Source organism: Neoarius graeffei, chromosome 20 (assembly GCF_027579695.1).
Source record: "Neoarius graeffei isolate fNeoGra1 chromosome 20, fNeoGra1.pri, whole genome shotgun sequence".
NCBI lineage: Eukaryota > Metazoa > Chordata > Actinopteri > Siluriformes > Ariidae > Neoarius > Neoarius graeffei.
Window position 1 is genome coordinate 3170036 of NC_083588.1, and position 27933 is coordinate 3197968.

At 42.2% G+C, this 27933-nt stretch overlaps 1 protein-coding gene across 3 annotated transcripts; it reads left to right on the forward strand.

Annotated features, from left to right (window-relative positions):
• Positions 1–5073: 5073 nt before the first annotated feature.
• Positions 5074–27719, forward strand: nat15 (N-acetyltransferase 15 (GCN5-related, putative)). Of its 3 annotated transcripts, none has more exons than XM_060901108.1 (7): positions 5074–5303; positions 11507–11622; positions 11719–11848; positions 13447–13543; positions 16893–17127; positions 21347–21499; positions 24933–27719. In XM_060901108.1, exons 2-7 carry the CDS (start codon positions 11513–11515, stop codon positions 24934–24936), a joined length of 729 nt encoding a protein of 242 aa, XP_060757091.1. In that variant the 5' UTR covers positions 5074–5303; positions 11507–11512; the 3' UTR covers positions 24937–27719. The 3 variants fall into 3 exon arrangements, with proteins under 3 accessions (XP_060757091.1, XP_060757093.1, XP_060757092.1); XM_060901109.1 differs by lacking the exon at positions 5074–5303 and adding an exon at positions 7013–7252; XM_060901110.1 differs by lacking the exon at positions 24933–27719 and having other exon boundaries at positions 21347–21503.
• The last annotated feature ends 214 nt before the right edge of the window (positions 27720–27933 follow it).

Here is a 27933-nt window from a genome sequence, read left to right on the forward strand (position 1 = left end):
TACACATGAAGTCTGAGGCTGATCTGTCAGACTGGGCTCTGGCTTTCCTTCTCTGTCTCTGATTCCTGAGCAAGCGTCTTTTCGAATACGGAGAGGCCTTTTTGGACAGTCTGTCTCCAGACTGATCGTTCCTGAGTCTGCTGCTTCCCAGGTGTTTAGGTCGATGCCCAAGGCTTTGATTTCCCTCTTGCAGGTGTCCTTGTAACGCAGTTGTGGTCTGCCTGTGGGGCGTTTTCCCTGCACTAACTTGCCGTACAGGAGATCCTTAGGGATCCGACCATCATCCGTATGCACGACGTGGCGAGCCAGTGCATGTGTCTCTGCTTAGCAGTGTGAACATGCTGGAGATTCCAGCTCTCTCAAGGACAGCATTGTTTGTGACTTTGTCCTGCCAGGTGATCTTCAAGATGCATCGTAAGCAGCACATGTGGAAGGTGTTGAATTTTCGCTCCTGCCATGTGCACAGAATCCAGGACTCGCTACCATAAAGGAGGGTGCTCACAATGCATGCACTGGAGATATGGAGCTTGGTGTGCTCGGTCATCTTGTTGTTCCATGCTCTCTTTGTCAGTCTGGACATCATGGTAGCTGCCTTGCCAATCCGCTTGTTGAGCTTACTGTAAAGCAAGAGGGAGTCTGAGATCGTGGAGCTGAGGTAAGTAAAGTCATGGACAACTTCCAGTTCATGATCGGAGGATACTGATGATGGGTGGCAGTTCAGCGTCCTGAGCCATGACCTGAGTTTTCTTCAGGCTAATGGTGAGCCCGAAGTCTCGACAAGCTTTGTTGAAGTGGTTCATGAGCTGCTGAAGGTCATCAGCTGAGTGGGTAGTGACTGCTGCATCATCTGCAAAGAGGAAGTCACGTAGGCATTTCAGCTGGACTTTGGTCTGTGCTCTTAGCCCGGAGAGGTTGAAGAGCTTTCCATCTGATTTGGTCCGGAGGTCGATGCCTTCTGTTGCAGAACCAAAAGCATGCTTGAGCAGTCCAGTGAAGATCATCCCGAAAAGGGTGGGTGCAAGCACACAGCCCTGTTTCAGTCTGCTCTGGATGTTAAAGGCATCCAAAGTTGAGCTGTCAAAGACCACTTGTCTTCATGGAAAGACTCGATGATGCTAAGCAGCCTGGGTGGACATCCAATCTTGGGGAGGATCTTGACGAGGCCATCCCTGCTGACTAGGTCAAAAGCCTTTTGTGAGATCAAGAAAGGCGATTGAGAGTGGCTGCCTTTGCTCTCTGCATTTTTCCTGCAACTGTCTGATGGAGAAGATCATGTCAATGGTGGATCTGTCGGCTCGAAAACCGCACTCTGATTCTGGGTTGATTTTGATTCTTTCTGCAAGAACTTGGAGCCTCTTCAGTACAACCCGAGCAAAGACCTTCCCGACGATGTTGAGGAGGGAAATACTGCGGTAGTTATTGCAGTCACTCCTGTCACCTTTGTTTTTGTATAGTGTGACGATGTTGGCAATCCTCATGTCTTGTGGAACAGCACCTTCTCTCCAACAAAGGCAGAGGATTTCGTGCAGCTCATTAATGAGGGTTCCTTTGCAGCATTTCAAAACGTCAGCTGGTATTCCATCTTTCCCAGGAGCTTTGCCGGAGGCAGTGGAGTCCAGGACTTTGCCGAGTTCTTCAAGAGCTGGTTCTCTGTTGAGCTTATCCAACTCGGGCAGGCACTCAATGGCATTCGGGGCATTTTGAGCAACTATGTTTTCTCTGGCGTACAGCTCGGAGTAGTGCTCTACCCAGCGCTCCATCTGTTTTGCCCAGTCCTCGATTATGTCACCCATTGCAGACTTGAGAGGTGCAGTTTTCTTCTGTTTTGGTCCCAGTGCTTGTTTGATACCGTCGTACATTGCCTTGATGTTGCCCGTGTCAGCTGCGGTCTGTATCTGGAGGCACAGCTGAAGCCAGTAGTCGTTAGCACAACACCTCGTGCTCTGCTGGACTTTGCTGCGTGTGGCCCGGAGGACCTGCAGGTTCCATTCACGAGGACCGGCTTTGTCTGCTGCCAGGGCGTTTCTCTTCTCCTCAATGACCTGGTGTCATTTCTATGGAGTGAGCCTCAAACCAATCAATCAACTTGCGGGTCTTCTTGTCAAAACTCCTCCACTTTCCCCTGGTCTCGTGTCTTGGTGGTGTCAATCCTAGGTCTGCCCTCCTTTCTCATGTGGTACAATTTCTTTGCATGCAGTTTCACCTTGCTCCACACCAGCGAGTGGTCAGTGTCGCAGTCAGCGCTTTGGTAGCTTTGTCAGCTTGACACTCGTTAGGCTGGAGCGTCTTGTGAGGATCAGGTCAAGTTGGTGCCAGTGTTTGGACTGTGAGTGTCTCCAGGAAACTCCGTGTTGGGGCTTGGTGTAGAAGAAAGTGTTGCTGACACATAGACCATGATGACCGCAGAGCTCCAGCACTCATTGACCATTTTTGTTTGTCTTCCTGGTGCTGATCTTCCCAAACATGTGGGCCAGGAGTTGTGGTCAGCACCCACTCTGACGTTGAAGTTGCCTAGGATGAACAGTAGCCGTCTTTCAGGGATTCTGCTAATGGTGGTACTAAGATTGTCGTAGAACCTGTCCTTGTCTTCTGCTGAGGATGTCAAAGTTGGAGCATAGGTACTGATTAGTCTAGCTGGGGTGTTGAGCTGCAAGGACAATATTCACTCTGTTTCCTTGGGTGGTGGGATGATGGATCCTAACAGGTTGTTGCTAACAGTGAACCCAACGCCATGCTCTCTGGTCTCATCTGCTGGTTTCCCCAAGCCGCAAAAAGTCAAGTCTCTCTCCCTCACTGATCCTGACCTTGAAAGCCTAGTCTCTTGCAGGGCAACAATGTCCATCTGCAGTTTGCTCAGTTCTATGTTTATGACTGCTGTCTTGTGAGCGTCACTCATCTCCTCCAGGTCATCAGAGAAATCTGATGTCATTGTTCACACATTCCAGGTGCCCAATTTAAGGGCAGGTGTTTTCTTCTTTTTGTTGTTGTCTGGTGCGCTCTTGTCGATCTGCTTGTCGGTTTTCACCTAAGACCCCATGCACCCAGTGAGGTTAACGGACCAGGGTGAGTTAGCACCCTATTGGCTGGGGATTGCCTAGCTTGAGGTGGGTGGTAGCTGTCCAAAGAGGCGTAATGACCTCTTCCACCATTGGAAGCAGCTGTTCACGCCTAGTTCTACGCCAGTCGAGCTTATAATTGGTAGACTGCTGCTTCCTGTGTTTTGTCGACGCTGCATCGCGAAGCTGGAGTGTCCTCTCCAGGGTGCAAAGTCTGGGTAGGTTGATTATGGAAAACAAGCTGTTGCCCATGCAGCAGGTCCCCCCCCCAACGTCACTGAAATGCTGCAAAGGAAAGGTGAACGCCAATACACATGGTTCCAACACCGTCGCAGGACTTACCAGAACGTTGCTGTCCACAGCCATGGACTGCTTGAGGGACTCTGGCTCTGGATTTTTCCTCAGGGTTGACTCCCGAAGCCTTTCCCATGAGAGGGTCTGACTGCAAGGTAGCGGAGGTTTGGGATTGGGGAGGGAGAGAGAATGAGTGTCGATGTCAGAGCAGCTTGTTTGAGCTCATCTGGATTAGGATGGAAGTCACTGACATAGGTACGAGACCCAACTATGCAAGCGCAACACTGCTCTTCAAGAAGAGGGTGTCCCCCCTCTGTCCTCAGTAGGGAATGTATGAATTTAGAAATGAAAAATATGACTGTGATGAGCCTGTTTATCGGGCGAACGGGACAAAATAACACCTGAAACACTTTATCACTTGGTGTTTTCAGTCCCTAAACATCTTTGAAGGATCCATCTTAATATATTTTGACCTATATCTGTATCTCATTGAAAGTCTCATCTCATCTCGTTATCTGTAGCCGCTTTATCCTGTTCTACAGGGTCGCAGGCAAGCTGGAGCCTATCCCAGCTGACTACGGGCGAAAGGCGGGGTACACCCTGGACAAGTCGCCAGGTCATCACAGGGCTGACACATAGACACAGACAACCATTCACATTCACACCTACGCTCAATTTAGAGTCACCAGTTAACCTAACCTGCATGTCTTTGGACTGTGGAGGAAACCCACGGGGAGAACATGCAAACTCCACACAGAAAGGCCCTCACCGGCGGCAGGGCTCGAACCTGGACCTTCTTGCTGTGAGGTGACAGCGCTAACCACTACACCACTGTGCCGCCCCTCATTGAAAGTATATGAATAAAATGTTTTTGCATTATGAATTTTTCTTTTGGGTGGCATGGTGGTGTAGTGGTTAGCACTGTTGCCTCGCAGCAAGAAGGTTGTGGGTTCGAGCCCAGTGGCTGACCGAGGCCTTTTTGTGTGGAGTTTGCATGTTCTCCCCGTGTCGGTGTGGGTTTCCTCCGGGTGCTCTGGTTTCCTCCACAGTCCAAAGACATGCAGGTTCGGCTCACTGGTGGTTCCGAATTGACCCGAGGTGTGAATGAGTGTGTGAATGGTTGTGTGTGCGTCCTGTGATGACTTGTCCAGGGTGAACCCCGCCTCTCCTCTCACCCACAGTCAGCTGGGATGGGATCCAGCCCACCTGCAACCCTGTAGAACAGGATAAAGCGGCTACAGATAATGGATGGATGGACGGATAGAAAAGCATAATAAGCAGGAAAGGATGTACTGAATCCTAATGTACGTTTTTCTTTGACTTAAACGCATATCCAAGTGAAAGTATATTGAAGTATAATGAATACAATTAATCTTTTTTTTTAATGAAATTTGATATTGTTATAAACTAAATTAATTAGCATTTGTACACGCATCTACACGTATTAGTAAGATAAAAATTTATAATATAGGAAAAATAATGCTTCCTGAGATTTATATATAAATATAGATATAAAATTTGATCTCAGTTTAGTAATAAATATTCCATGAATAAAAAGATTCTCAATCGCATTGGTTTTGGTTCACTCCTAAATCCCGCACTCTGATAGATATAGTGCACTTAATGGCGCGTGGAGTTTATGGTTTGATGTAGGGCGCCTATGAAGGGGATTGGCCGCCATGTTGGACCGAGCCAAATACAGTGTCATCAACGCACGCGACGCTCTTTTCCCCGGAAGAGGCCGGAACTGTTGCCTGAGATTGCTGAGGCTCGGAAGCTAACTTGCTAAGCCGCTAGCCGAGTAAAGCCCAGGCCGCTAACCGAATGTCTCATCTCGGTTCTGGGTGCAAAGGGTTTCACTGTGGCCGCCATGAGTTCGCCGCTGTGAACATTTTCCGCGGATTCCACACCGATCATTCGTCAAGACTTCCGCTTTTCCGACCGCCAAATAAGGCAGGTTTAAAACTCAACAACAACAACATCTTTTTGTTTAGCTAGCCTGTTAGCCTGCTAGCCCGGTTGACGAGTCTGGTTGTTCTTATTTAAACAAACGACTTGTTGTCATGAGGTAATTTTTTACACATTGAACGTCCATCATCCGAGTTTAATTTTACTTAAAAGTTTTAGTCTTTATTTTAATGTGAAACAAAAACATAGCGGCTAAAATGGGAGCTAGCTCGGTGTCTTTTTTTAGCTCGCCATTTAAATGACATAAATGCTAATTAGGCATCTTGTCAGTTCCCGGAGATTTAAATTTACTTTTAAAGCTGCTTTTATGAATAATAAGCAGCTGAGCTGTGACAGTCGCGCTTTAATCTCTCATGCTGATCAGTCGGTGGTTCTGGCAGCGGTCCTGCCTGTTGTTATTGGGTTGATTGGAAGGTTATAACGCGGTTATAACACAGGAATTATGATTAAAACACTTGTAAGAATGAGCCATGGGTGGGTGATGGCAGTCACTAGGATCTGATCTGATGCTCAGTCCAGTTAAATGCGTTTGTTGTGAATTAATGTGTCGTCTCAGAAATGCAAGCTTTAATTTTATAAAATAATCCAAAATAATATCTAATCCCTCGTTTTTATTTTCAATACATTGCTGAGCTTTCGGTCTCGCTTCTGTTTGAGATTTCTGAAACTTGTCATGAGTGCATTGGATGACGGTATTCATCAAGCATTTAAAAGTTGGTCCTGAACACTCGTCTCATCTCATTATCTGTAGCCGCTTTATCCTGTTCTACAGGGTCGCAGGCGAGCTGGAGCCTATCCCAGCTGACTACGGGCGAAAGGCGGGGTTCACCCTGGACAAGTCGCCAGGTCATCACAGGGCTGACACATAGACACAGACAACCATTCACACTCACATTCACACCTACGCTCAATTTAGAGTCACCAGTTAACCTAACCTGCATGTCTTTGGACTGTGGGGGAAACCGGAGCACCCGGAGGAAACCCACGCGGACACGGGGAGAACATGCAAACTCCGCACAGAAAGGCCCTCGCCGGCCACGGGGCTCGAACCCGGACCTTCTTGCTGTGAGGCAACAGCGCTAACCACTACACCACCGTGCCGCCCCGTCCAAGGAAAAAAAAAAAAAGGTTTCCTATGGGTCCATGTGGCTACTGCTTATAAATAAAATAGTTTTCTGATCCCCTGTCCGGACAGTAAATATTGAATCTATACATGTTATCGATTATACTCTCCTCATCTCTTGCAAGCATCACCAAGCTGTGAGCAGCATCAGGGCTTTGTTCAAAACACAGTGCTGTGAACTAGATCTATTTTCAAAACAGTAAGAAAGCACTTGTTCATGAATTGTCTGAGCCGAAATATCTGCCAGAAAGCTCAAAAAAAAAAAATGACTGACAAAACCTTTCAGAAGAACCAAACAAAAGCTGTTGATAATCAAAAGATAAATTTTCTTAAAATAAACACCACTTACTTGATATCGAATCAGTAGCCTCGGCGAACTACGAGGTGAATTTCGTTTGTCTTTTTATCTGCCGATTGTCTTCCGACACTACCAAGTTATAACGAGTTTTTTCTTATTTTGTTTCTAGCTATGATTGGTTCTGAAGTTTATCGAAAAATAGAACAGGGAATCGAACTCGATCAGGATAAGTGCTGGTTGGTTACGAAGTTTTGCTGTTGGTACATTCACACTTGAAAGACTTAGAACACGATGATAACGCGAGATCACGACTGTAATGCTTATGTGCATGCTCAGTGCACGATTGTTCTTACAGCACGATGACATCATGGTTATCACCTCTAGATGAAGCAGTAGCCACACAAACCACATCTTCCCTCAGGACCAAAGTCTCTTTGTGTTCACTTATGGATATGTAAATATTCGGAGTGTAACTATCTGATGAGCTGGACCGATTCAACAATCATCCAACTGGTGTGTAAGATGTAATTGACGTCTTTTAATTGTGTCAATAGCGTAAAAGGCGAGGACGATGATTACTTCAGTCCAAAAAAAAAAAAAAAGGCCTTCTTGATGTTGTCATCATTCATGACTGAAAGCTAGGACAACTTCGGATTCTGGATAAAGGCAGTCACGTATCAATCACGGGAAAATAAATAATATCATCGCACATTCTGTGGTATCATCAAATAATTTCCCTATGAATTGATATTGTGTCATAGACCACAGTGTTGCTGATAGAAATGTCAGAAGATATGCCTGATTTTCATGTTATTCGGACTGTATTTCAGAATCGGAATTGGAATCATGTTTTTTGGTCGAGTATGTTGACACGCACAAGGAATTTGGTTCCGGCTCTTGGTGTCTCTCTGGCGATCCAGAAAAGAAAGAGTGAATATATGTGTATGTAATATAAGAAAAATGTCTACATGTATGCATGATGGACAATATAGATATTACATGATATAAAAAATCTGCATTTGACAATAACTGTTATCTACACTACCGTTCAAAAGTTTGGGGTCACTTTGAAATGTCCTTATTTTTGAAAGAAAAGCACTGTTCTCTTCAATGAAGATCACTTTAAACTAATCAGAAATCCACTCTATACATTGCTAATGTGGTAAATGACTATTCTAGCTGCAAATGTCTGGTTTTTGGTGCAATATCTCCATAGGTGTATAGAGGCCCATTTCCAGCAACTCTCACTCCAGTGTTCTAATGGTACAATGTGTTTGCTCATTGCCTCAGAAGGCTAATGGATGATTAGAAAACCCTTGTACAATCATGTTAGCACAGCTGAAAACAGTTGAGCTCTTTAGAGAAGCTATAAAACTGACCTTCCTTTGAGCAGATTGAGTTTCTGGAGCATCACATTTGTGGGGTCGATTAAATGCTCAAAATGGCCAGAAAAATGTCTTGACTATATTTTCTATTCATTTTACAACTTATGGTGGGAAATAAAAGTGTGACTTTTCATGGAAAACACAAAATTGTCTGGGTGACCCCAAACTTTTGAACGGTAGTGTACATAATCTACAGTACGTGTATTATACACAATGTCTTAAATATGTAGTACACAATATGTATCTATAATCTAAATACCATATATCTCATCAATAATAAACACCATCTATAATACTAGTGCATCTCAAAAAATTAGAATATTGTGAAAAAGTTCAATATTTTCCATCAGTTATTTAAGAAAGTGAAAATGTTATCAGTATGGCATACAGTACAAAAACCTAAAAAAAAAAACCCCTCAAAATATTAGAATATTTCATTTCGAGTTTGAGTAAAACAGTATGAACACAGTGTATCTCTCGGTCTAGTTCAGTACACACAACCACAATCATGGGGAAGACTGCTGACTTGACTGTTGTCCAGAAGATGATCACTGATGCCCTCCACAAGGAGGGTAAGCCACAAAAGGTCATTGCTGAAAAGGGTGGCTGGAAAAGGTGCACAAGCAACAGGGATGGCCGCAGTCTTGAGAGGATTGTCGAGAAAAGTTGCTTCAAGAACTTGGGAGAGCTTCACAAGGAGTGGACTGAGGCTGGTGTCAGTGTATCAAGACCCATCACGAACAGACATCTTCAAGAAAGGGGATACGACTTTTGCGTTCCTAATATCAAGCTACTCCTGAGCCAGAGACAATGGCCGAATCCCATTTCACCCCTTGGACATACCCCTTGGCCCTTCCCCTCCATTTTGCGCGTTCACGTGAAGGGGTAGGGGTATCCCAATCCCAGTTAACGCGGAGGGGTAGGGGAAGGGGTAGGGCTTCTGTACCCCTCCAAACGGAGATTTTCCTGGAGCTGACTCCGAACGAAGGGGTTTGAGTGATTTCCCACAATGCCATGCGGATTTCAGCAAGATTTCATGCGGATTTCAGAAAGATGGCGGTTCCCGCGGCGAAAGATTGTCATAAATGTATTTTCTCCATTATTTACGTGTTTTAAGTTGTTATCCAGAGGAAACACGCCGCTTGATTCGCTTTCGAGCTGAGAATGAGCAGCGATTTCTGAAATCCAAGCTGCTGCTAAAAAGCTTTGGGAGTGAGTATTGTTTTCGGTTGCTTGACTGCGTACGTTTTGTTCTGTTATTCTCGCTTTTATTGTTTACATGAGTGTTCTGACACCTCATTCTGTCGGATGTGGTGCATGAAGCGCCAAAGATATCCCATTCAGTGGTGTTAGTTAACAAATCACACCCTGCCAGCAGAGATTTCTGGCTCTGACTGTAGCGGCTGGTCGCAGCCAGTGACGCATTTGGTCGCGTTTTGCTAACGTAAACGCTGACGGAGGTACGCGATGACGTATGCGATCGTTGAAGGGCTATCCCAATACGTAGGGGTTGAATTTCAAGCCCTATCCCTTGTAGCTCAGTTTCAAGGGGAAGGGGAAGGGGGAGGGGTAGGGGTAGAAATTAGAATTGGGATTGGGCCAAAGTCAGAAGTGTCTTATCTGGGCTAAGGAGAGAAAGAAATGGACTGTTGCTCAGTGGTCCAAAGTCCTCTTTTCAGATGAAAGTACATTTTGCATTTAATTTGGAAATCACGGTTCTAGAGTCTGGAGGAAGAGTGGAGAGGCACAGAATCCGAGGTGTTTGAAGCCCAGTGTGAAGTTTTCGCAGTCTGTGATGATTTGGGGTGCCATGTCATCTGCTGGTGTTGGTCCACTGTATTTTATCAAGTCCAAAGTCAACACAGCCATCTACCAGGAGATTTTAGAGCACTTCATGCTTCCATCTGCTGACGAGCTTTTTGGAGATGCTGATTTCCTTTTCCAGCAGGACTTAGCACCTACCCACAGTGCCAAAACTACTACCAAATGGTTTGCTGACCATGATATTACTGTTTGATTGGCCAGCCAACTTGCCTGACCTGAACCCCAGAGAGAATCTACGGGGTATTGTCAAGAGGAAGATGAGAAACACCCGACCCAAAAATACAGATACGCTGAAGGCCACTATCAAAGCAACCTGGGCTTCAATAACACCTCAGCAGTGCCACAGACTGATCACCTCCATGCCACACCGCATTGATACAGTAATTCATGGTAAAGGAGCCCCAACCAAGTATCGAGTGTATAAATGAATATACTTTTCAGAAGTTGGACATTTCTGTATTGTAAAACCTTTTTTTAATTGATCTTAGGGAATATTCTAATAATTTGAGATACTGGATTTCTGATTTTCATGAGCTATAAGCCATAATCATCAGAATTAAAGCCTAGGTCACAACCGGACGTACGATTTTTTGGCGTTTCCCAAATCGCTGCGTTTTTTTTGTTCATGGAGAAAGACGCACGTTGGCCGTAAGTTTGTCTTGCAACCTGAAAAAAACGTAAGCGCCCGTAGAGTTTGTTTGACATGACAAAGAACCTCTGCGGCCAGGCTACGGCTCAAAAATCAGCACGTCACATGCGCGCCTGCCGTGCGTTTCTTGCGTTTTTTGCACGTAGACCGGCCGTAGGAGCACGTACGGCTGGTGGTGACCGAGGCTTAAAACAAAAAAGGCTTTAAATATTTCACTTTACATGTAATGAATATAGAATATATGAAAGTTTACCTTTTTGAATTAAATTATGAAAAAAGGGAACTTTTTCATGGTATTCTAATTTTTTGAGATGCACTAGTATACAGTATACATGATAAATGCGTGTGCTATCATTAATATAAACAGGACACCATCAACAGACAATTTGCTAAAAATCTCCATGACAGTCAGAGTGCAGTGAGGTCGTGCAAACAGGAGTGCACAAGTGGTACGATAGTGTCATGGCAAGGATGGTTCAGGTGAGATATTTATGACGCTGATGGCACGGGGAAAGAAGCTGCTCTTCTGTCTTGTGGTTCTGGTGAAGGAATGACTGTTTATCCTGGCCGTGATGTCAGTGAGAACAGGAAGTAACCTGTCTTTCAGATGTCCCGCAACATTAAATCTTGCTATAAACCTTTAAAATGTGTGAAATTCAGTTCACAGATAAATATTATAATTGTTCTGGGGGAACGCCCTCCATTGCCTTATTTTCGTGTCGCAGCACGGTTTGTCGTGTAGTTTGTTCCGTTTTCTCTGGAAGCCTGAGGTTTGCACCCTGATCGTGTGAAAGGTGTTTTTCAGAGTCGGGTACATTTGACACATAGTGAGAGTTCTCAGTTGATCAAATCAGTGTGTCCTGATAACAGCACGGTAGAACACGTGTCTGAAACGATGTTTGTCTTTAGGTGTGAATGACTGACGTGGTGCCGCCCACTGCGCTCAGCGAAGTCAAACTCCGCCTCCTGTGCCAAGATGACATAGACAGTGTTAAAGTGCTGTGTGGTGATTGGTTCCCCATCGAGTAAGTATGCACTCAGCTTATCTTATTTATTTATGTCACCAGATCTCCAACTTTCCAGGATTTCTACTGAACAGCGTCTCTGCTGCACCTCCTCAGGTATCCCGACTCGTGGTATCATGACATCACGTCGAACAAGAAGTTCTTTTCCCTGGCCGCGACTTTCAAAGGTGGCATCGTGGGGATGATCGTGGCTGAAATAAAGGGCAGAACAAAAGTGCACAAAGAGGTCGGGAAGCTTTCGTTTTTGTCTAAGCACGTTTTGAGCTCTCGCATTAAAGCAGCGGTTTGTAACGAAAGCACTGACGAGTCTTAATTGACCGACTCGTGCTGCATTGAAAATATGTACACTCTGTAAGTTGCATGTGAAGCAGTAGGTGCTGAGATAAATACATCTGATCCAAGACTGAGAATGTTTGAATCGCTGTGTTAATCAATCAGTTATTTTAATCGAGACCAGAACGAGAATCCCTGAATGCACCAAAAGTGATTCACTGATTCAGAGCCTGACTCATTAAAATCGTGATTCACTTCCCGAGAGATGAGCGACAATGCTTCTCCTCAATCACAAGGATATCGGTGTTTGAGTCTCTGAATAATTCCAGTCAACTTTGATATTTGCTCCTCTTTTGTTCACGGAAACAGAATTTGACTCAGTGAATCATTTGGTCCAGTGCAAGATCCATTTCTCAGTTTTTCAGCAGATGAAGTGTTTGAATCGGAGAATGTTTCAGTCAAGGCTCAGTTAAACTAATCGCTCGTTCCGTGAATCAGTGAACCTTTTGTCAAGAAATAGCCTCACACCTTTCATTCAGCGAGTCAATTTTGGAATCGGTTGATTCACACGTCTCTTCATCATTCGGTCAGTGTTTGAATCGGTGAATCTTTCAGTCAAGACTGAGATTCACTCTTCTTTTGTTCAGCAGATCCGTGTTTGAATTGGTGACTTGTTTGGTCAAGTGAGAAATTTGCTCCGCTCTCATTCGGTGAATCAGTGTCAAAATCAGGGAGTCATTTGATCAAGAGGATCTTTTGTTCAAAACCAAGATTTGATTCTGTCCCTTTCAGTGAATCGGTGCTTGAATCTTGAGGTGAAAACTGATCTTCGCTCCCGTCTCGTTCAGCAGATCAGTGTTTGAATCAGAACAGAGAATCGCTCCTCTTTGATTCAGTGAATCAGTCGAGTCAGTGATTCCAGTTGGAGCTCAGGTTTCGACCTGGAGATTTCCATCATTTCAGCGTTACAGCAGGAGGAGATAAAAATGTGACACACAAATCTTCTTACTCCTGCACATTTTTGATGAAATCATGCGATGAATAATTTGAACATAAAAATGCAGTCTCAGATGATTCAAGAAGCCTAAGATTAGCCAACTAGAAATATCTATTTTAATCAAAGTCTAAGAGCACTTGGAAACATGAAAACCTCCACCTTGAAAATGACGCTGGGGGTTTGAGACACTGAGCGAAGATGGTACGGTGTGTACAGGATGTAAATACCTGTGCGTTCAAAACCCGTTTTTCATTGCACATCTTAAAAACAGGACCCGGCCCAAAGCGGAAACGGTTCTCGTTCATTTAAATTCTCTAATTTAAATGGAGCACAGAGATGTGGAGAGTCTTTTAATAGCACTTGGGTAATGAGACTACACACTCGGCGTGTCCTTGTCTGACTTCAGGGCGAGACACGTCTGCTATCACAGACAGTGCAGTGAAGCTGGAGAAAGACTGAGAGAAAATTTTATTTGAATGATAAAAGTTGTCAGTGTTTTTCCTTGTGGAGTTGAAAATCTTCCTGATTGTTTCTCTCCTGCTGTTTCCTGTCAGGATGGAGACATTCTGGCCTCCAGCTTTCCTGTTGACACTCAGGTCGCGTACATTCTGAGTTTAGGAGTGGTGAAGGAATTTCGCAAACATGGAATAGGTAAGAGGAAAAAGAAACACGTGCCTCACAACGTAGCGCTGTCATCCTCTGAACCCCACCCCTGAAAGATGAGACCACACCCAAAAAAGAAAAAAAAAATCAAACGTGTCATGAAGGTTAATGAAGAATGCTTGAGCACGATCTCACGCTAAATGTGACGCTGATTTGATTTAAAGCTGTGATATTTATTTATTTATTTATTTCAGTTAGATCATTCAACACATGAAGTCTCAGATCAGCAGGTCCTGATAGACTGGTACCAAAATCCAGAATTGTGACACCCAAAGGCATTTTTGAGACAAAGTCGGCAAACAGTCTTATTTTGTCAATTTTGGTGTGCCGAATTCAAATCTGCAATATGCCGAGCTCTATCTGACCTCTGTTGACCTCTAGAGGTCATTGAACTTTGGGCCTGTAAACGTCTCAGCTGAACCCAGTTTCTCAGCTTTCTAAGGAATTAAATGTACTAAAATGATTAATGAAGTTAGCAAATGGCCTTGTTTGTTAAATGCTTGGGTGCTGAATTCATTTTTCATTTGTAAAACGACATATGACCTCTGATAACCTCAAGGTCATTAAACTTGGCCTATGGAGCACTTGCATGTGACGTCACATCCGCTCCAGATTGTAGACAAACGCCATCTTGGCGGTCAAGCGCCATATTTCCGCCGCCTTTCCGACGCTGACTTTCATTTTTTTTTTGCCGAAATATTCAAAAATTACCGTGCCACAATGCCGGATACTTGCATGGCATATAAATGCCACAACAGGAGAGGTCAGAAAACAGGAAGAAAGTTTCATAGGCTGCCACGGGACCCTGACAGGCGCGCAAAATGGATTGCTGCTATCGGCCGGGCTGATCCAAACAACAAGAACAAGGCATGGGTACCGACTGGAAGGAGCGATCACTGGCGCCTGTGCAGTGACCATTTCATCTCAGGTTCGTCATGTATTTATTTCAGTATATCCATGTGGTTATTTGCAGCATAAGTTTATGACTTGCTCTAATAAAAAAATTCCGGCAAGTGGGAGCCTGAGAAAAGAGGGTTGGGGCGGGGGGGTGGATTGGGTCTTTAGCGGTGTGGTACGAAAAAAAACAGTAAAGAACTGATAAGAATTTACCACTGTCTTAGTAGTAAATCCTTATAAATATAAGGATCAATCCTTATAAGGACTTATAAATAAATATATATGCCATGTATGATTTACTCCTGAAAGTGGCGCTTTTTGCATTATCCTCATACAAATTTATGAAAATCTAGTATGTATGAAGTGAACATTGTGCATGGTTTTTACAGATAATGTGTATGATGAATTACACCGTCTTTGTATGCTTCATGTAATGTTTGTAGTTTTAAATTATATTTTACAGTTTAAAATATATATGCCTTTTATATGTAAATCCACACAAACATATATGTTTTTGTTACAATTGTGGATGTATCATAAAGGTATTCTATGATGGCTCTCTGTTTTTTTTATGTCGTGGTCGTGAAAACTCCGTCCGGTAAGCCATAAGGGTCACAAATCTGTAGACCGTTTATTTTAGACATATATCTAATTATCTGTGCGTTAGAAAAATGAGCCGTGTAGTCCGTCGGTTGAAATTGATCCATTCTGTACAAGAGTGCAGCAGTATTCAGCTGTGTTGTTGCCCGACAAGATGGCGTCTGTGTACTTTCCGGTCACGTGACTGCAAGATCTCTATAGGCCTATGCATTTAACGGCATTTTTAAACTGACTTTACTCCCCCAAAAAGAATATGAACAGACAAAAAACAAATAGAAAGGAACAAATACAACATTAAATGCCAGTCCATGTACATGTGACTTACTTTTCACAATGAGAATGCCTAGGCCAGGGGTGTCAAACCTGATCCATAAAGGGCCGTGTGGCTGCAGGTTTTCATTCCAGCCATGCAGCAGCACCCTGATTTGGCTTATTCAATCAACTGACACACCCACCCTTTAATCAAGGGTGGGTGTGGCTGCAAGTATTTGACTGTGTGAAGACAGTTCAGTTGATTGAATGAGCCAAGTCAGGTGTGCTGCTGCATGGCTGGAATGAAAACCTGCAGCCACAAGGCCCTTTATGGATCAGGTTTGACACCCCTGGCCTAGGCGATCACCTTGCATTACATTTAGCGGTTATTGTTTATACAAAGCTACTGAAAAAAGGACAGATTCAGCAGCATACAAAATGTGGGGGCATACAGGGTATACAGGTTAATCAGGGTTAGTATATATGAGAGTTTTTTTTCTTTGTTGTTTGTTTTTTGTAAAGGCTTTACCCCGTTTAAAACAAAACAAACAACAACAAAAAAAACTCTCATATACACTAACCCTGATTAACCTGTATACCCTGTATGCCCCCACATTTTGTATGCTGCTGAATCTGTCCTTTTTTCAGTAGCTTTGTATAAACAATAACCGCTAAATGTAATGCAATGTTATGTAAGGTGATCGCCGAGGCATTCTCATTGTGAAAAGTAAGTCACATGTACATGGACTGGCATTTAATGTTGTATTTGTTCCTTTCTGTTTGTTTTTTTTCCTGTTCATATTCTTTTTGGGGGAGTAAAGTCAGTTTAAAAATGCCGTTAAATGCATAGGCCTATAGGCCAAGTTTAATGACCTTGAGGTTATCAGAGGTCATATGTCGTTTTACAAATGAAAAATGAATTCAGCACCCAAACATTTAACAAACAAGGCCATTTGCTAACTGCATTAATCATTTTAGTACATTTCATTCCTTAGAAAGCTGAGAAACTGGGTTCAGCTGAGACGTTTACAGGCCCAAAGTTCAATGACCTCTAGAGGTCAACAGAGGTCAGATAGAGCTCGGCATATTGCAGATTTGAATTTGGCACACCCAAATTGACAAAATAAGACTGTTTGCCGACTTTGTCTCAAAAATGCCTTTAACTCCTTAAATAAGCACTTTTTTGAATTTTGGTACCAGTCTGTGAGTTCAAAACCCGTTTTTCATTGCACATCTTCAAAACAGGACCCGGCCCAAAGCGGAAACAGCGTCACCGGGCTTGAATGGTGTCACCGGGCTTTTCGGTCGTGCTGGTTATTTCATTATTTTAACAAGACAGAAATAACTTGAGGGAAATTTCTGCTGCAGGAAAAACCTCTGAAGTCAAACCTCAGAGAATTACAAAACAAAAGTATTTCTGTTCACTTGTTTTGTGCAACAGTGTGGGTTTTTTTTTTCCACCTTGCAGCGAGACGTCTGTTTTGAGATGCTTTTCTCCCACCTGTGTTGAAGTTTTGAGAGTTTGAGAATTAATTTTCATGCCTTTGACCTTTTTATCTCTGAATTCCCCGATGCTCACACCGTGAAGGTTCCCTGTTGCTGGACAGTCTGAAGGAGCACATCTCCACGACGGCGCAGGACCACTGCAAGGCCATTTACCTGCACGTGCTCACCACCAACCTCACAGCCATCCACTTCTACGAGAACAGAGACTTTAAACAGCATCACTATTTGCCCTATTATTACTCCATCCGAGGGGTGCTGAAGGACGGCTTCACCTACGTCCTGTACATCAACGGCGGACATCCGCCTTGGACCATCTTATATCCTTTTGTGTGTGTGAGAAGCAGGTGCTGTGCAATGTGTCCTCAGTTTCATCTTCATTCTTCTTAGCATGGACAAAATGCTGAATAGTGAAATATCATGGAGGAATAAACATAGAAGCAGCTGATGATGGCTGTTTTTGAAATTCGAACTCTCACCACAAGCAGCTCGTCTCTTTCACGTTACCAACAAAGCCACGCCCCAAATGCGCACCTGTTTGTGTTGAAGCTCTGAACACTAGCGTCAGACGCTTAGCTTTTTTAATTGACAGGTGAATAGAAAAGCCTTCTCGTCCTGATTGGTTGATCTTTGATGGTAGGCGTGGGCAAAATGATGACACTCCTTCAGGATGTAAAAATAAGCTGGCGAAGAAACATCCAGCAAAACAATCATGTTTCACGTTCACCGGTACGTTTGTCATTTCAGCGAAAATTGATGACGGAAAACTGAAAAGCAGGGAGAAAAAAATTCTCCAAGTGTGAACGTTGCGGTTTAAGTTGATCAGCTGCTTTCAGTTAGTTTTTATACCCCGCGGGCCAAAAGGCCCGAAGGGGGATTATGTCGTGCCGATTTCCGTCCGTCTGTCCGTGGAGGGGTACTCACCTTTTGAAATCAACTCCTCTCTCAATTTTTCAAGGAATTTAACGAAACTTGGCAGGATTCCTTGTTATATGTCGGTAATATGCATATTGTAATTTCGTTAAATTCGGTCACATTTTGCCAGAGTTACAGCCCTTGATTAACAAAATTATAATTTGACAATTTCATGAGAGTGTGTTTTCCTTCTGACATCAACTCCTCTCACAGTTTTTAGAGGAATTTCACCAAACTTGGCAAAAGGCCTTGTTTTATGTCGGTAATACTCCTATTGTTATTTTGTTCAATTCGGTCGCATTTTACCAGAGTTGTGGCCCTTGATTTACAGTGGTGCTTGAAAGTTTGTGAACCCTTTAGAGTTTTCTATATTTCTGCATAAATATGACCTCAAACATCATCAGATTTTCACACAAGTCCTAAAAGTAGATAAAGAGAACCCAGTTAAACAAATGAGACAAAAATATGATACTTGGTCATTTATTTATTGAGGAAAATGATCCAATATTACATATCTGTGAGTGGCAAAAGTATGTGAACCTCTAGGATTAGCAGTTAATTCGAAGGTGAAATTAGAGTCAGGTGTTTTCAATCAATGGGATGACAATCAGGTGTGAGTGGGCACCCTGTTTTATTTAAAGAACAGGGATCTATCAAAGTCTGATCTTCACAACACATGTTTGTGGAAGTGTATCATGGCACGAACAAAGGAGATTTCTGAGGACCTCAGAAAAAGCGTTGTTGATGCTCATCAGGCTGGAAAAGGTTACAAAACCATCTCTAAAGAGTTTGGACTCCACCAATCCACAGTCAGACATATTGTGTACAAATGGAGGAAATTCAAGACCATCATTACCCTCCCCAGGAGTGGTCCACCAACAAAGATCATTCCAAGAGCAAGGCATGCAATAGTTGGCAAAGTCGCAAAGGACCCCAGTGCAACTTCTAAGCAACTGAAGGCCTCTCTCACATTGGCTAATGTTAATGTTCATGAGTCCACCATCAGGAGAACACTGAACAACAATGGTGTGCATGGCAGGGTTGCAAGGAGAAAGCCACTGCTCTCCAAAAACAACATTGCTGCTCGTCTGCAGTTTGCTAAAACTCACCTGGACAAGCCAGAAGGCTATTGGAAAAATGTTTTGTGGATGGATGAGACCAAAATAGAACTTTTTGGTTTAAATGAGAAGCGTTATGTTTGGAGAAAGGAAAACACTGCATTCCAGCATAAGAACCTTATCCCATCTGTGAAACATGGTGGTGGTAGTATCATGGTTTTGGGCCTATTTTGCTGCATCTGGGCCAGGACGGCTTGCCATCATTGATGGAACAATGAATTCTGAATGATACCAGCGAATTCTAAAGGAAAATGTCAGGACATCTGTCCATGAACTGAATCTCAAGAGAAGGTGGGTCATGCAGCAAGACAACGACCCTAAGCACACAAGTTGTTCTACCAAAGAATGGTTAAAGAAGAATAAAGTGAATGTTTTGGAATGACCAAGTCAAAGTCCTGACCTTAATCCAATGGAAATGTTGTGGAAGGACCTGAAGCGAGCAGTTCATGTGAGGAAACCCACCAACATCCCAGAGTTGAAGCTGTTCTGTACGGAGGAACGGGCTAAAATTCCTCCAAGCCGGTGTGCAGGACTGATCAACAGTTACCGCAAACGTTTAGTTGCAGTTATTGCTGCACAAGGGGGTCACACCAGATACTGAAAGCAAAGGGTCACATACTTTTGCCACTCACAGATATGTAATATTGGATCATTTTCCTCAATAAATAAATGACCAAGTATAATATTTTTGTCTCATTTGTTTAACTGGGTTCTCTTTATCTACTTTTAGGACTTGTGTTAAAATCTGATGATGTTTTAGGTCATATTTATGCAGAAATATAGAAAATTCTAAAGGGTTCACAAACTTTCAAGCACCACTGTAAAGGAGAACTGAAGTCATTTTTAAACTTGCTTTATTTCTTAATTAACGTGTTATTCAATTACGTTTTCACTTTTAGTAACCTTATATCGTGACTCGTATTGGCAACTAATTGCAATTCAATATTATACTGTTATATCGGCCTATTCGGATTTTAGCCGTGTTGAATTTAGGTCGTTTGGTCCACGGCAGGCGTCGCTTATCCGCGCGATCTTCACGAGACTTGTGTGAGACTTCAAAACGTGAAAAAGTGTCAGCCAGGTGTCAGCGCCGCCATTTTGAAAACTGTTTTCCAAACGAATTATTGCACAAAAACGAGTTTAAATGACAATTACTGCCTACTTTTTTCAAACTTTCCTGATTGCTATCAAAACAAACAAAACTTCCGGCTTGATTACGTCAGCATTCGAAAGAGCGCGCGCGCGGCTTTTAATGACGTTGACAGATGTTGGTCACTTTGATTTCTGCTGTACGTTTTACTTCCGTCCGACGATGTCTCACACAGGTCTCGACGAATCTTGTTTACGGCCATCGCTTTGACATATGGACTGATATATTACAGAGCATATTTCAAACACTCATAACTTGCTATAGCAGCGACAAAATAGCGATCAAAAATGCATTCCGATATTGAATAAAATGAGATAAATAGAATTTTGATGATAAAAAATTTGCCTTCAGTTCTCCTTTCGCAACCTTGTCCTTTGACAATTTCCTGAAGGTGTGTTTTCTTTCTGAAATCAACTCCTCTCTCAATTTTTGGACGAATTTCTCGAAGCTTGGCAAAAGGCCTTGTTATATGACGGTAATACGCAGACTGCGATTTAATTTCGTTTGTGAAAATTTTACCAGTTTTGACCCTTGATTAAATAACTTGTACTTTGACAATTTCATGAGGGTGTACGTTCTTCTGAAATCAACTCCTCTCACAGTTTGTGGAGGAATTTCACCAAACTTGGCAGAAGGCTTTGTTATATGACAGTTATACGCAGATTGAAATTTCGTTTAGTTTGGGCAAATTTTACCAGAGTTACGCCCTTGATTATTAACAAACTTGTACTTTGGCAATTTCATCAAGGTGTGCTTGCTTTCTGAAATCTACTTCCCTCAGTTTTTGGAGGAATTTCATGTAATTTGGCAAAAAGTTTTTATCCCCTGCCGGCCGAAAGGCCCGAAGAGGGATTATGTTGTGGCGATTTCCGTCTGTCCATCCCAGGAAGGGTACTCGCCTTCTGAAATCAACTCTTCTCACGATTTTTGGAGGAATTTCACAAAACTTGGCAGGATTCTTTATCTGTCGGTAATACGCATATTGTAATTGTGTTCAATTCAGTTGCCAGGGTTATGGCATAGTTGCCAGTGGAGGATATTGTGCTCTCAGAGCACTCTTGTTAATGATGATGATAATAATAATAATAATAATAATAATAATAATAATGCAAAACCTAATTGAATGTAATTAATATCTTATTATTGGTAGTATATTGAGAGAATTAAGTCCAATCCTGATATTATTTCAACCCCAGTTGTTTCACGTTATTCATCGCATCTCGTTGGAAGTTTCCAGAAGGCACATTGTGAAATATTCCATCGTGTTCTGACTTTAAACCGAATCCACGCTTTAAGCTGGAAGCTCTTTGAACTTTTCATCCAGGTTTGTTTGGTTCTCCTTAACGTTCTCCTCACTGATTATCTTCATCATATCGGATCAGCGCTGGCCAGCTTGAGCCCGTGTTCCATTCCACAGAGGATTTACCGGCAAGCACAGAGTCTCCTGCGCAGCTTCCTACCATGGTCCAGCATCTCGTCCAAGAGCGGCATCGAGTACAGCAGAACCATGTGAGACACTCGCTTTAACGCAGCGTGAAAAAGCGCTATTTTTCAACCTCAGCTGTCTTTACTGTCGCTGTGTGTGTGATTATATTACAGATGAAAAGTTCAACACGTTTCGCTGCACTGAGGGGGAAAAATCCGAAACTCCCTTTTGACTCTGTTATCATGGATTCAGTTGACACGTGTTGAAAATAAAAACATTCATTCAGAACTTCGGCAGTGAAAACGTGCATGACACACATCCGAGAGAAAGTCTGACTGAAGTGAAATGTTTTTCTCAACAGTGCTGACGGATTCTGGATGATGGCTGGTCGAAAGGTGTCGATCCGCTTTCTTAAATGTGCTCGTTCTGTGGTTTCTATCATAACGGATCATACGCAGAGACTCGTCTTGGGCTAATCTGGGAAGAAAAAAATAAAATTCATGTCGGCTGTATCGAGCTCCTCGAACCCGGGTGATAATTTGTTCCGTTGATGGTAATCCACAATGAAATGGGCTGTCAACAGATTTAAGGGTTGTTTTACAATCAGGGTACGCAAGCTAAAAATCACATTTAACATTTATTATCTTCAATATCAAAAGGCTTGACTAAATAAACTTGGTTGTTTATTGTAGCCCTGTGATAGCTCTATTTACCATGCAAAAAAAAATTGGTGATAACGTTATTTTTGTTGAATGTGTGGCAATATATGTCATATTTAGCAAAATTACTCGTGTCATTTAGAAAAAGTGCTTTTTTGACCACAGGTAGCTCCAAAAGGGATGCACTTAAATCAGTCTTTATACCATAAAACACATATTTGGTTCCATATCATTGGAAACATCGTTAAGTTTTAATGTTGAATGCCAGTAAATTTTCAGACTATTTTGATCAAATTAGTATGGAATTGTGTCAAAAAAAATGTCCTCTCCGAGACAGCTAACTTTTCAATATAAAATAACATATCTAAAATGATTATTTTCATCCTAAAATGTGGTCAAGATATTGGGACATACAACCCCGATTCCAAAAAAGTTGGGACAAAGAACAAATTGTAAATAAAAACGGAATGCAATAATTTACAAATCTCAAAAACTGATATTGTATTCACAATAGAACATAGACAACATATCAAATGTCGAAAGTGAGACATTTTGAAATTTCATGCCAAATACTGGCTCATTTGAAATTTCATGACAGCAACACATCTCAAAAAAGTTGGGACAGGGGCAATAAGAGGCTGGAAAAGTTAAAGGTACAAAAAAGGAACAGCTGGAGGACCAAACTGCAACTCATTAGTTCAATTGGCAATAGGTCATTAACATGACTGGGTATAAAAAGAGCATCTTGGAGTGGCAGCGGCTCTCAGAAGTAAAGATGGGAAGAGGATCACCAATCCCCCTAATTCTGCGCCGACAAATAGTGGAGCAATATCAGAAAGGAGTTCGACAGTGTAAAATTGCAAAGAGTTTGAACATATCATCATCTACAGTGCATAATATCATCAAAAGATTCAGAGAATCTGGAAGAATCTCTGTGCGTAAGGGTCAAGGCCGGAAAACCATACTGGGTGCCCGTGATCTTCGGGCCCTTAGACGGCACTGCATCACATACAGGCATGCTTCTGTATTGGAAATCACAAAATGGGCTCAGGAATATTTCCAGAGAACATTATCTGTGAACACAATTCACCGTGCCATCCGCCGTTGCCAGCTAAAACTCTATAGTTCAAAGAAGAAGCCGTATCTAAACACGATCCAGAAGCGCAGACGTCTTCTCTGGGCCAAGGCTCATTTAAAATGGACTGTGGCAAAGTGGAAAACTGTTCTGTGGTCAGACGAATCAAAATGTGAAGTTCTTTATGGAAATCAGGGACGCCGTGTCATTCGGACTAAAGAGGAGAAGGACGACCCGAGTTGTTATCGGCGCTCAGTTCAGAAGCCTGCATCTCTGATGGTATGGGGTTACATTAGTGCGTGTGGCATGGGCAGCTTACACATCTGGAAAGACACCATCAATGCTGAAAGGTATATCCAGGTTCTAGAGCAACATATGCTCCCATCCAGACGACGTCTCTTTCAGGGAAGACCTTGCATTTTCGAACATGACAATGCCAAACCACATACTGCATCAATTACAGCATCATGGCTGCGTAGAAGAAGGGTCCGGGTACTGAACTGGCCAGCCTGCAGTCCAGATCTTTCACCCATAGAAAACATTTGGCGCATCATAAAACGGAAGAGACAACAAAAAAGACCTAAGACAGTTGAGCAACTCGAATCCTACATTAGACAAGAATGGGTTAACATTCCTCTCCCTAAACTTGAGCAACTTGTCTCCTCAGTCCCCAGACGTTTACAGACTGTTGTAAAGAGAAAAGGGGATGTCTCACAGTGGGAAACATGGCCTTGTCCCAACTTTTTTGAGATGTGTTGTTGTCATGAAATTTAAAATCACCTAATTTTTCTCTTTAAATTATACATTTTCTCAGTTTAAACATTTGATCTGTCATCTATGTTCTATTCTGAATAAAATATGGAATTTTGAAACTTCCACATCATTGCATTCCGTTTTTATGTACAATTTGTACTTTGTCCCAACTTTTTTGGAATCGGGGTTGTAAATATTAGAGACAACTAACACAAAGCTTACAGCCTTATATTTAAAAGCACTATGGAAGTAGCGGATTCTGAATTGTCAAAAAAAAAAGTCCTCTCCGAGAATCACTTCATTTGTTTCTCCCAGCCCTGCTTAAAGCTGCACTTAATCTTCTTTATCTTTAGCAGATTACACAAAACTACCATACACACACGTCAAAAAATGACCTGAAATCTGTTCTTTAACTTGTCCTTCACTTAAAAACTGGTACAAGAACCAGTTTGAATCAGTTTGAATTTTGGACCCCTGTGACACAAACTTTGTCCCCTGATTGTAAAACAACCCTTAAAAAAGTGACGTGGAATTGGTTTGAGGAATAAAATATTTTAGGACGTGCGGTCAGGAAAATAATCCACTTCACGGTGGCGGCAGTAGTGACTCCATCATCATCACCCTGTCATTGATTATTTTCTTGGAACAGCATGACATGGCGTGATTTATTCTGGACTTAATTGAGTCAGAAGTAAAGAAATAAAGTGCTGGTTGTTTTCCACTTTGCTGAAGATTTTGTCGTGTCCGTACGCCATCAGAGCCACACAACGAACCAGAGATTCTTTCCTTTCAAAAAGGCAATCCATTTCCAAAAGCACCACAGAGATTTTGAAGTCAACAGGCTTTCTGTCCTTCAAGTCTCACACACACACACACACACACACACACACACACGCAGAGAGTAAATGGAGATGATGTTGAAAAGTGTTTGTGTATCCCTTGAACCCATAGTTTAGATTTAATCATAAGCTTCAGAGCATTTCATCTCAATAACCCAAGAACATTTCCTGTTTTATCTCCATCCTCCAGGTGAAGGACGACAGAACACTTTCCGTCTTACCAGCCCGACACCTGAACCTCGGCGCTGCCGATTTTTACGCAGAACCCATCTCGGCCCTTTCCAGTGTCCAGGCCGTGTGTAATATCTGTACATAATATACACTCATGATTAATATATGCATCATCTTTATCCCGCTCTCCTCTGAAAGCGATCCCTCTGCTGAACTTCATGCCTGTAATTACGCTGCTGTGTATAAAACATCCGATAGTTTGCTCGTGTTTTTTAATAATTTTTACGTCTGCCTGTTCCGGAGAAGGAAAGTCAAAGGGCGCTCGTCCTGCACACGTCGAGCCGCGTTTCACACAAAGTACTCGTCCGTTTGTTTTTTTTTTAAATGTTTGTTTTTGTGAAGTTTTAAGTGATACTTTTAATGCACATCGACGGTGCTGTCGATCATCGCTCGAGAAGTCATTTCTGACTTTTAATTTAATCTGACATGATCACACCCATCAACACAGTGTTGTTTTTAGATCCGCATGATGAAAACACGAATGTAACAGATGGTCGAGGGTGTAAGCAGGTGAAAATCAGGGATTTCCAACACACAGAACTGTTGTTGTCATAAATCGCACGTTTTACGGAGCTTCACATGATGATCGCAGAGAGCTCAGTGGATTTCCAACCAGGATCAGGATTCACAGAGCAAGAGTTCCCCGAAGGAAAGAGGCGAGGCACGTTCCTGTTTTACATTCATGATAAATATTATCTTTCACAAAGGAAGATAATCAAAATAATTCATCGTGTTAAATTAAAGGTGCTTTTTATCACGTTTTCAAGACCCCGAGCTCGTTCTGAACATTTTGTTCGAAACCTGAAAGCTGTTTTCTTTCTTTCTCTCTCACTCAGATAAATTAACTAAAGTGAACCGTGTGTGAATGCGATCAGGCGTCAAATCACATGATTGGTACATTTAACATCCTGTTTCAGGTTCCGCGACAGCAGGAAAGTGTGTTGTGGTCTGCACAGGAGACAGGAAGCGCTCCATATATGGACAGAGAGAAAGTATTCACGTGGAAACAATGCTGAAAAAGGCTGATATTTTAAAAAAAAAAATATTTTTTTTCAAGTACATACGAACAACTTTGACTGAGAGCTTTGAGTAAAAGCCGGTAATTAATTCAGTCAAATCAAACACAGACAGAACATCGCAAGAAAAAAATGTTTCCAAAATGTGTGAAAATAGTGGGTGGTGATGACCATGACGTCCTCCTGATCTCCCAAAAAACCCGCCAAAAACTAATCCCAGGCCCAGACACGAGGAATATGTAGCCAAGTGCAAAAGTTTTCATCCCCCGAGAAGCAAGGAAAGAAAATCTCTGTATTAATGTTTGTGCAGTCATAATAACTTGAGGTGAACCCTGTGAGTTCCAAATCTTTAATCAGAGGTTTAAAGCTGGGTATAAAACCTACAGGATAAAAGGATTCGTTTTCAATTAGAATTAGGATCAGAGTTATTATGGGATGTTCATATCACATCCAGAAAGAAGAACTGAACTGAACTGATTTATTTTTCTCCGCTGTTAAGATATTAATCTAAAAGTTTTGATCATTTTTGGTTGTAACTGAACACCACAAACAGCTTGTTGGGATAAATGACAAATTTCAGTTTGTTTTTTTTCCCACTCATCTATAGTCTGAATAAACGCTTGAATGCAGATCCTGAAAATGAAAGAGAAAATGTCACTGAGTTCATGTGCAATGAGTGAAGTGTGAAATTCACACGAAAGCCCTGGTTGATCCTGATCTGAACCACTGATCAGCAGAAGCCTCTCGTGCGTCAGGTTTGTCACCTGATGAATTCGAAGCGAACGCTGTTCTGTTTGTCAAAAAAAAAGTATGAAATAATTTAATTTTCTACGGAAGCCGAGAGAGGCCCTTCATATAATCTTTTTTCATTCACCTTGTTATCCCGAGATAACGACATAATTAATTCAGGATGTCGAGAAAACAACACAACTAATTCGAGATCTCGAGAAAACAAAACAATTATTCCGTGATCTTGAGAAAACAAGACAATTATTCCGTGATCTCGCCTTATTAGGTGATCGATTATTCCAGACATTCTAATGACCAAAGTTGCGTCTATACAGAATGAGAAATAGCCCCAAAGTCAGCATATCACAAGTCTCTTGGCGCTCCTGAATGAACCATTTCTCAGCTGTTTACTCGAGATCAGGAAATAATTTTGTTTTCTCGAGATCATGGAATAATTGTTTTGTTTTCTTGAGATCATGGAATAATTGTTTTGTTTTCTCAAGATCTCGAAATAACGGTTTTGTTTTCTCGAGATCTCGAATTAGTTGTGTTGTTTTCTCGAGATCCTGAATTAATTATGTCATTATCTCGGGATAACAAGGTGAATAAAAAAAAGGATTATATGAAGGGTCTCTCTCGGCTTCAGTAATTTTCGGAACCCTGTGTGATTTATTTTTTATTTTTTGTAATGTTAAGATCTATTTGTTCAGTGCATGAAGCCCTGTGCACGAGCTCTCTCAGCTGTTGGAGATTTATAATAACACAATTATAAAGTGATCAGTTTTATTATTTATTTGAAGTCTTGGTGAAACATCTTGATCGTTTGTCTGTTTTCTGCATTTCTTTCATATCAAGCCTGACTGATCTCACTTTTAAAAACCTGTTTGTCTTAATTTTTGATCCAATCATCCATCCATGCAGTCATACAGAACATTTCAAGAGGACGGAAGAGGTGTGTGTGTGAGAGAGAGAGAACACAAGGAAATAAAAGATGAAAGCAAGATGTGTGAACTTGTTTTTTTTTATGTATCGATTAAATTTCACAGGAATTAACTCTGTTATACAAACCCTCGCCAGCCTTATCGCTGTGACATTTAAACTCTCATTCTCATTTCTGATTGGTCAGGAAGTGTCGATTAGTTTTCTCTCATGGCAGCTCTGACAGCAGTCCAGCTCCAGATCGTAGGTTTACACGAACGCACTCGTTCTTTTCAT

What these genes read in the sequence shown, in the direction of transcription:
- nat15 (XM_060901108.1), top strand. Translation starts at nt 11,513, where the DNA reads ATGACTGACGTGGTGCCGCCCACTGCGCTCAGCGAAGTCAAACTCCGC. An exon ending in GGTGATTGGTTCCCCATCGA is followed by an intron (nt 11,623 to 11,718) that starts GTAAGTATGCAC and finishes GCACCTCCTCAG; the next exon opens with GTATCCCGACTCGTGGTATC. An exon ending in CATCCGCCTTGGACCATCTT is followed by an intron (nt 17,128 to 21,346) that starts ATATCCTTTTGT and finishes CGTTCTCCTCAC; the next exon opens with TGATTATCTTCATCATATCG.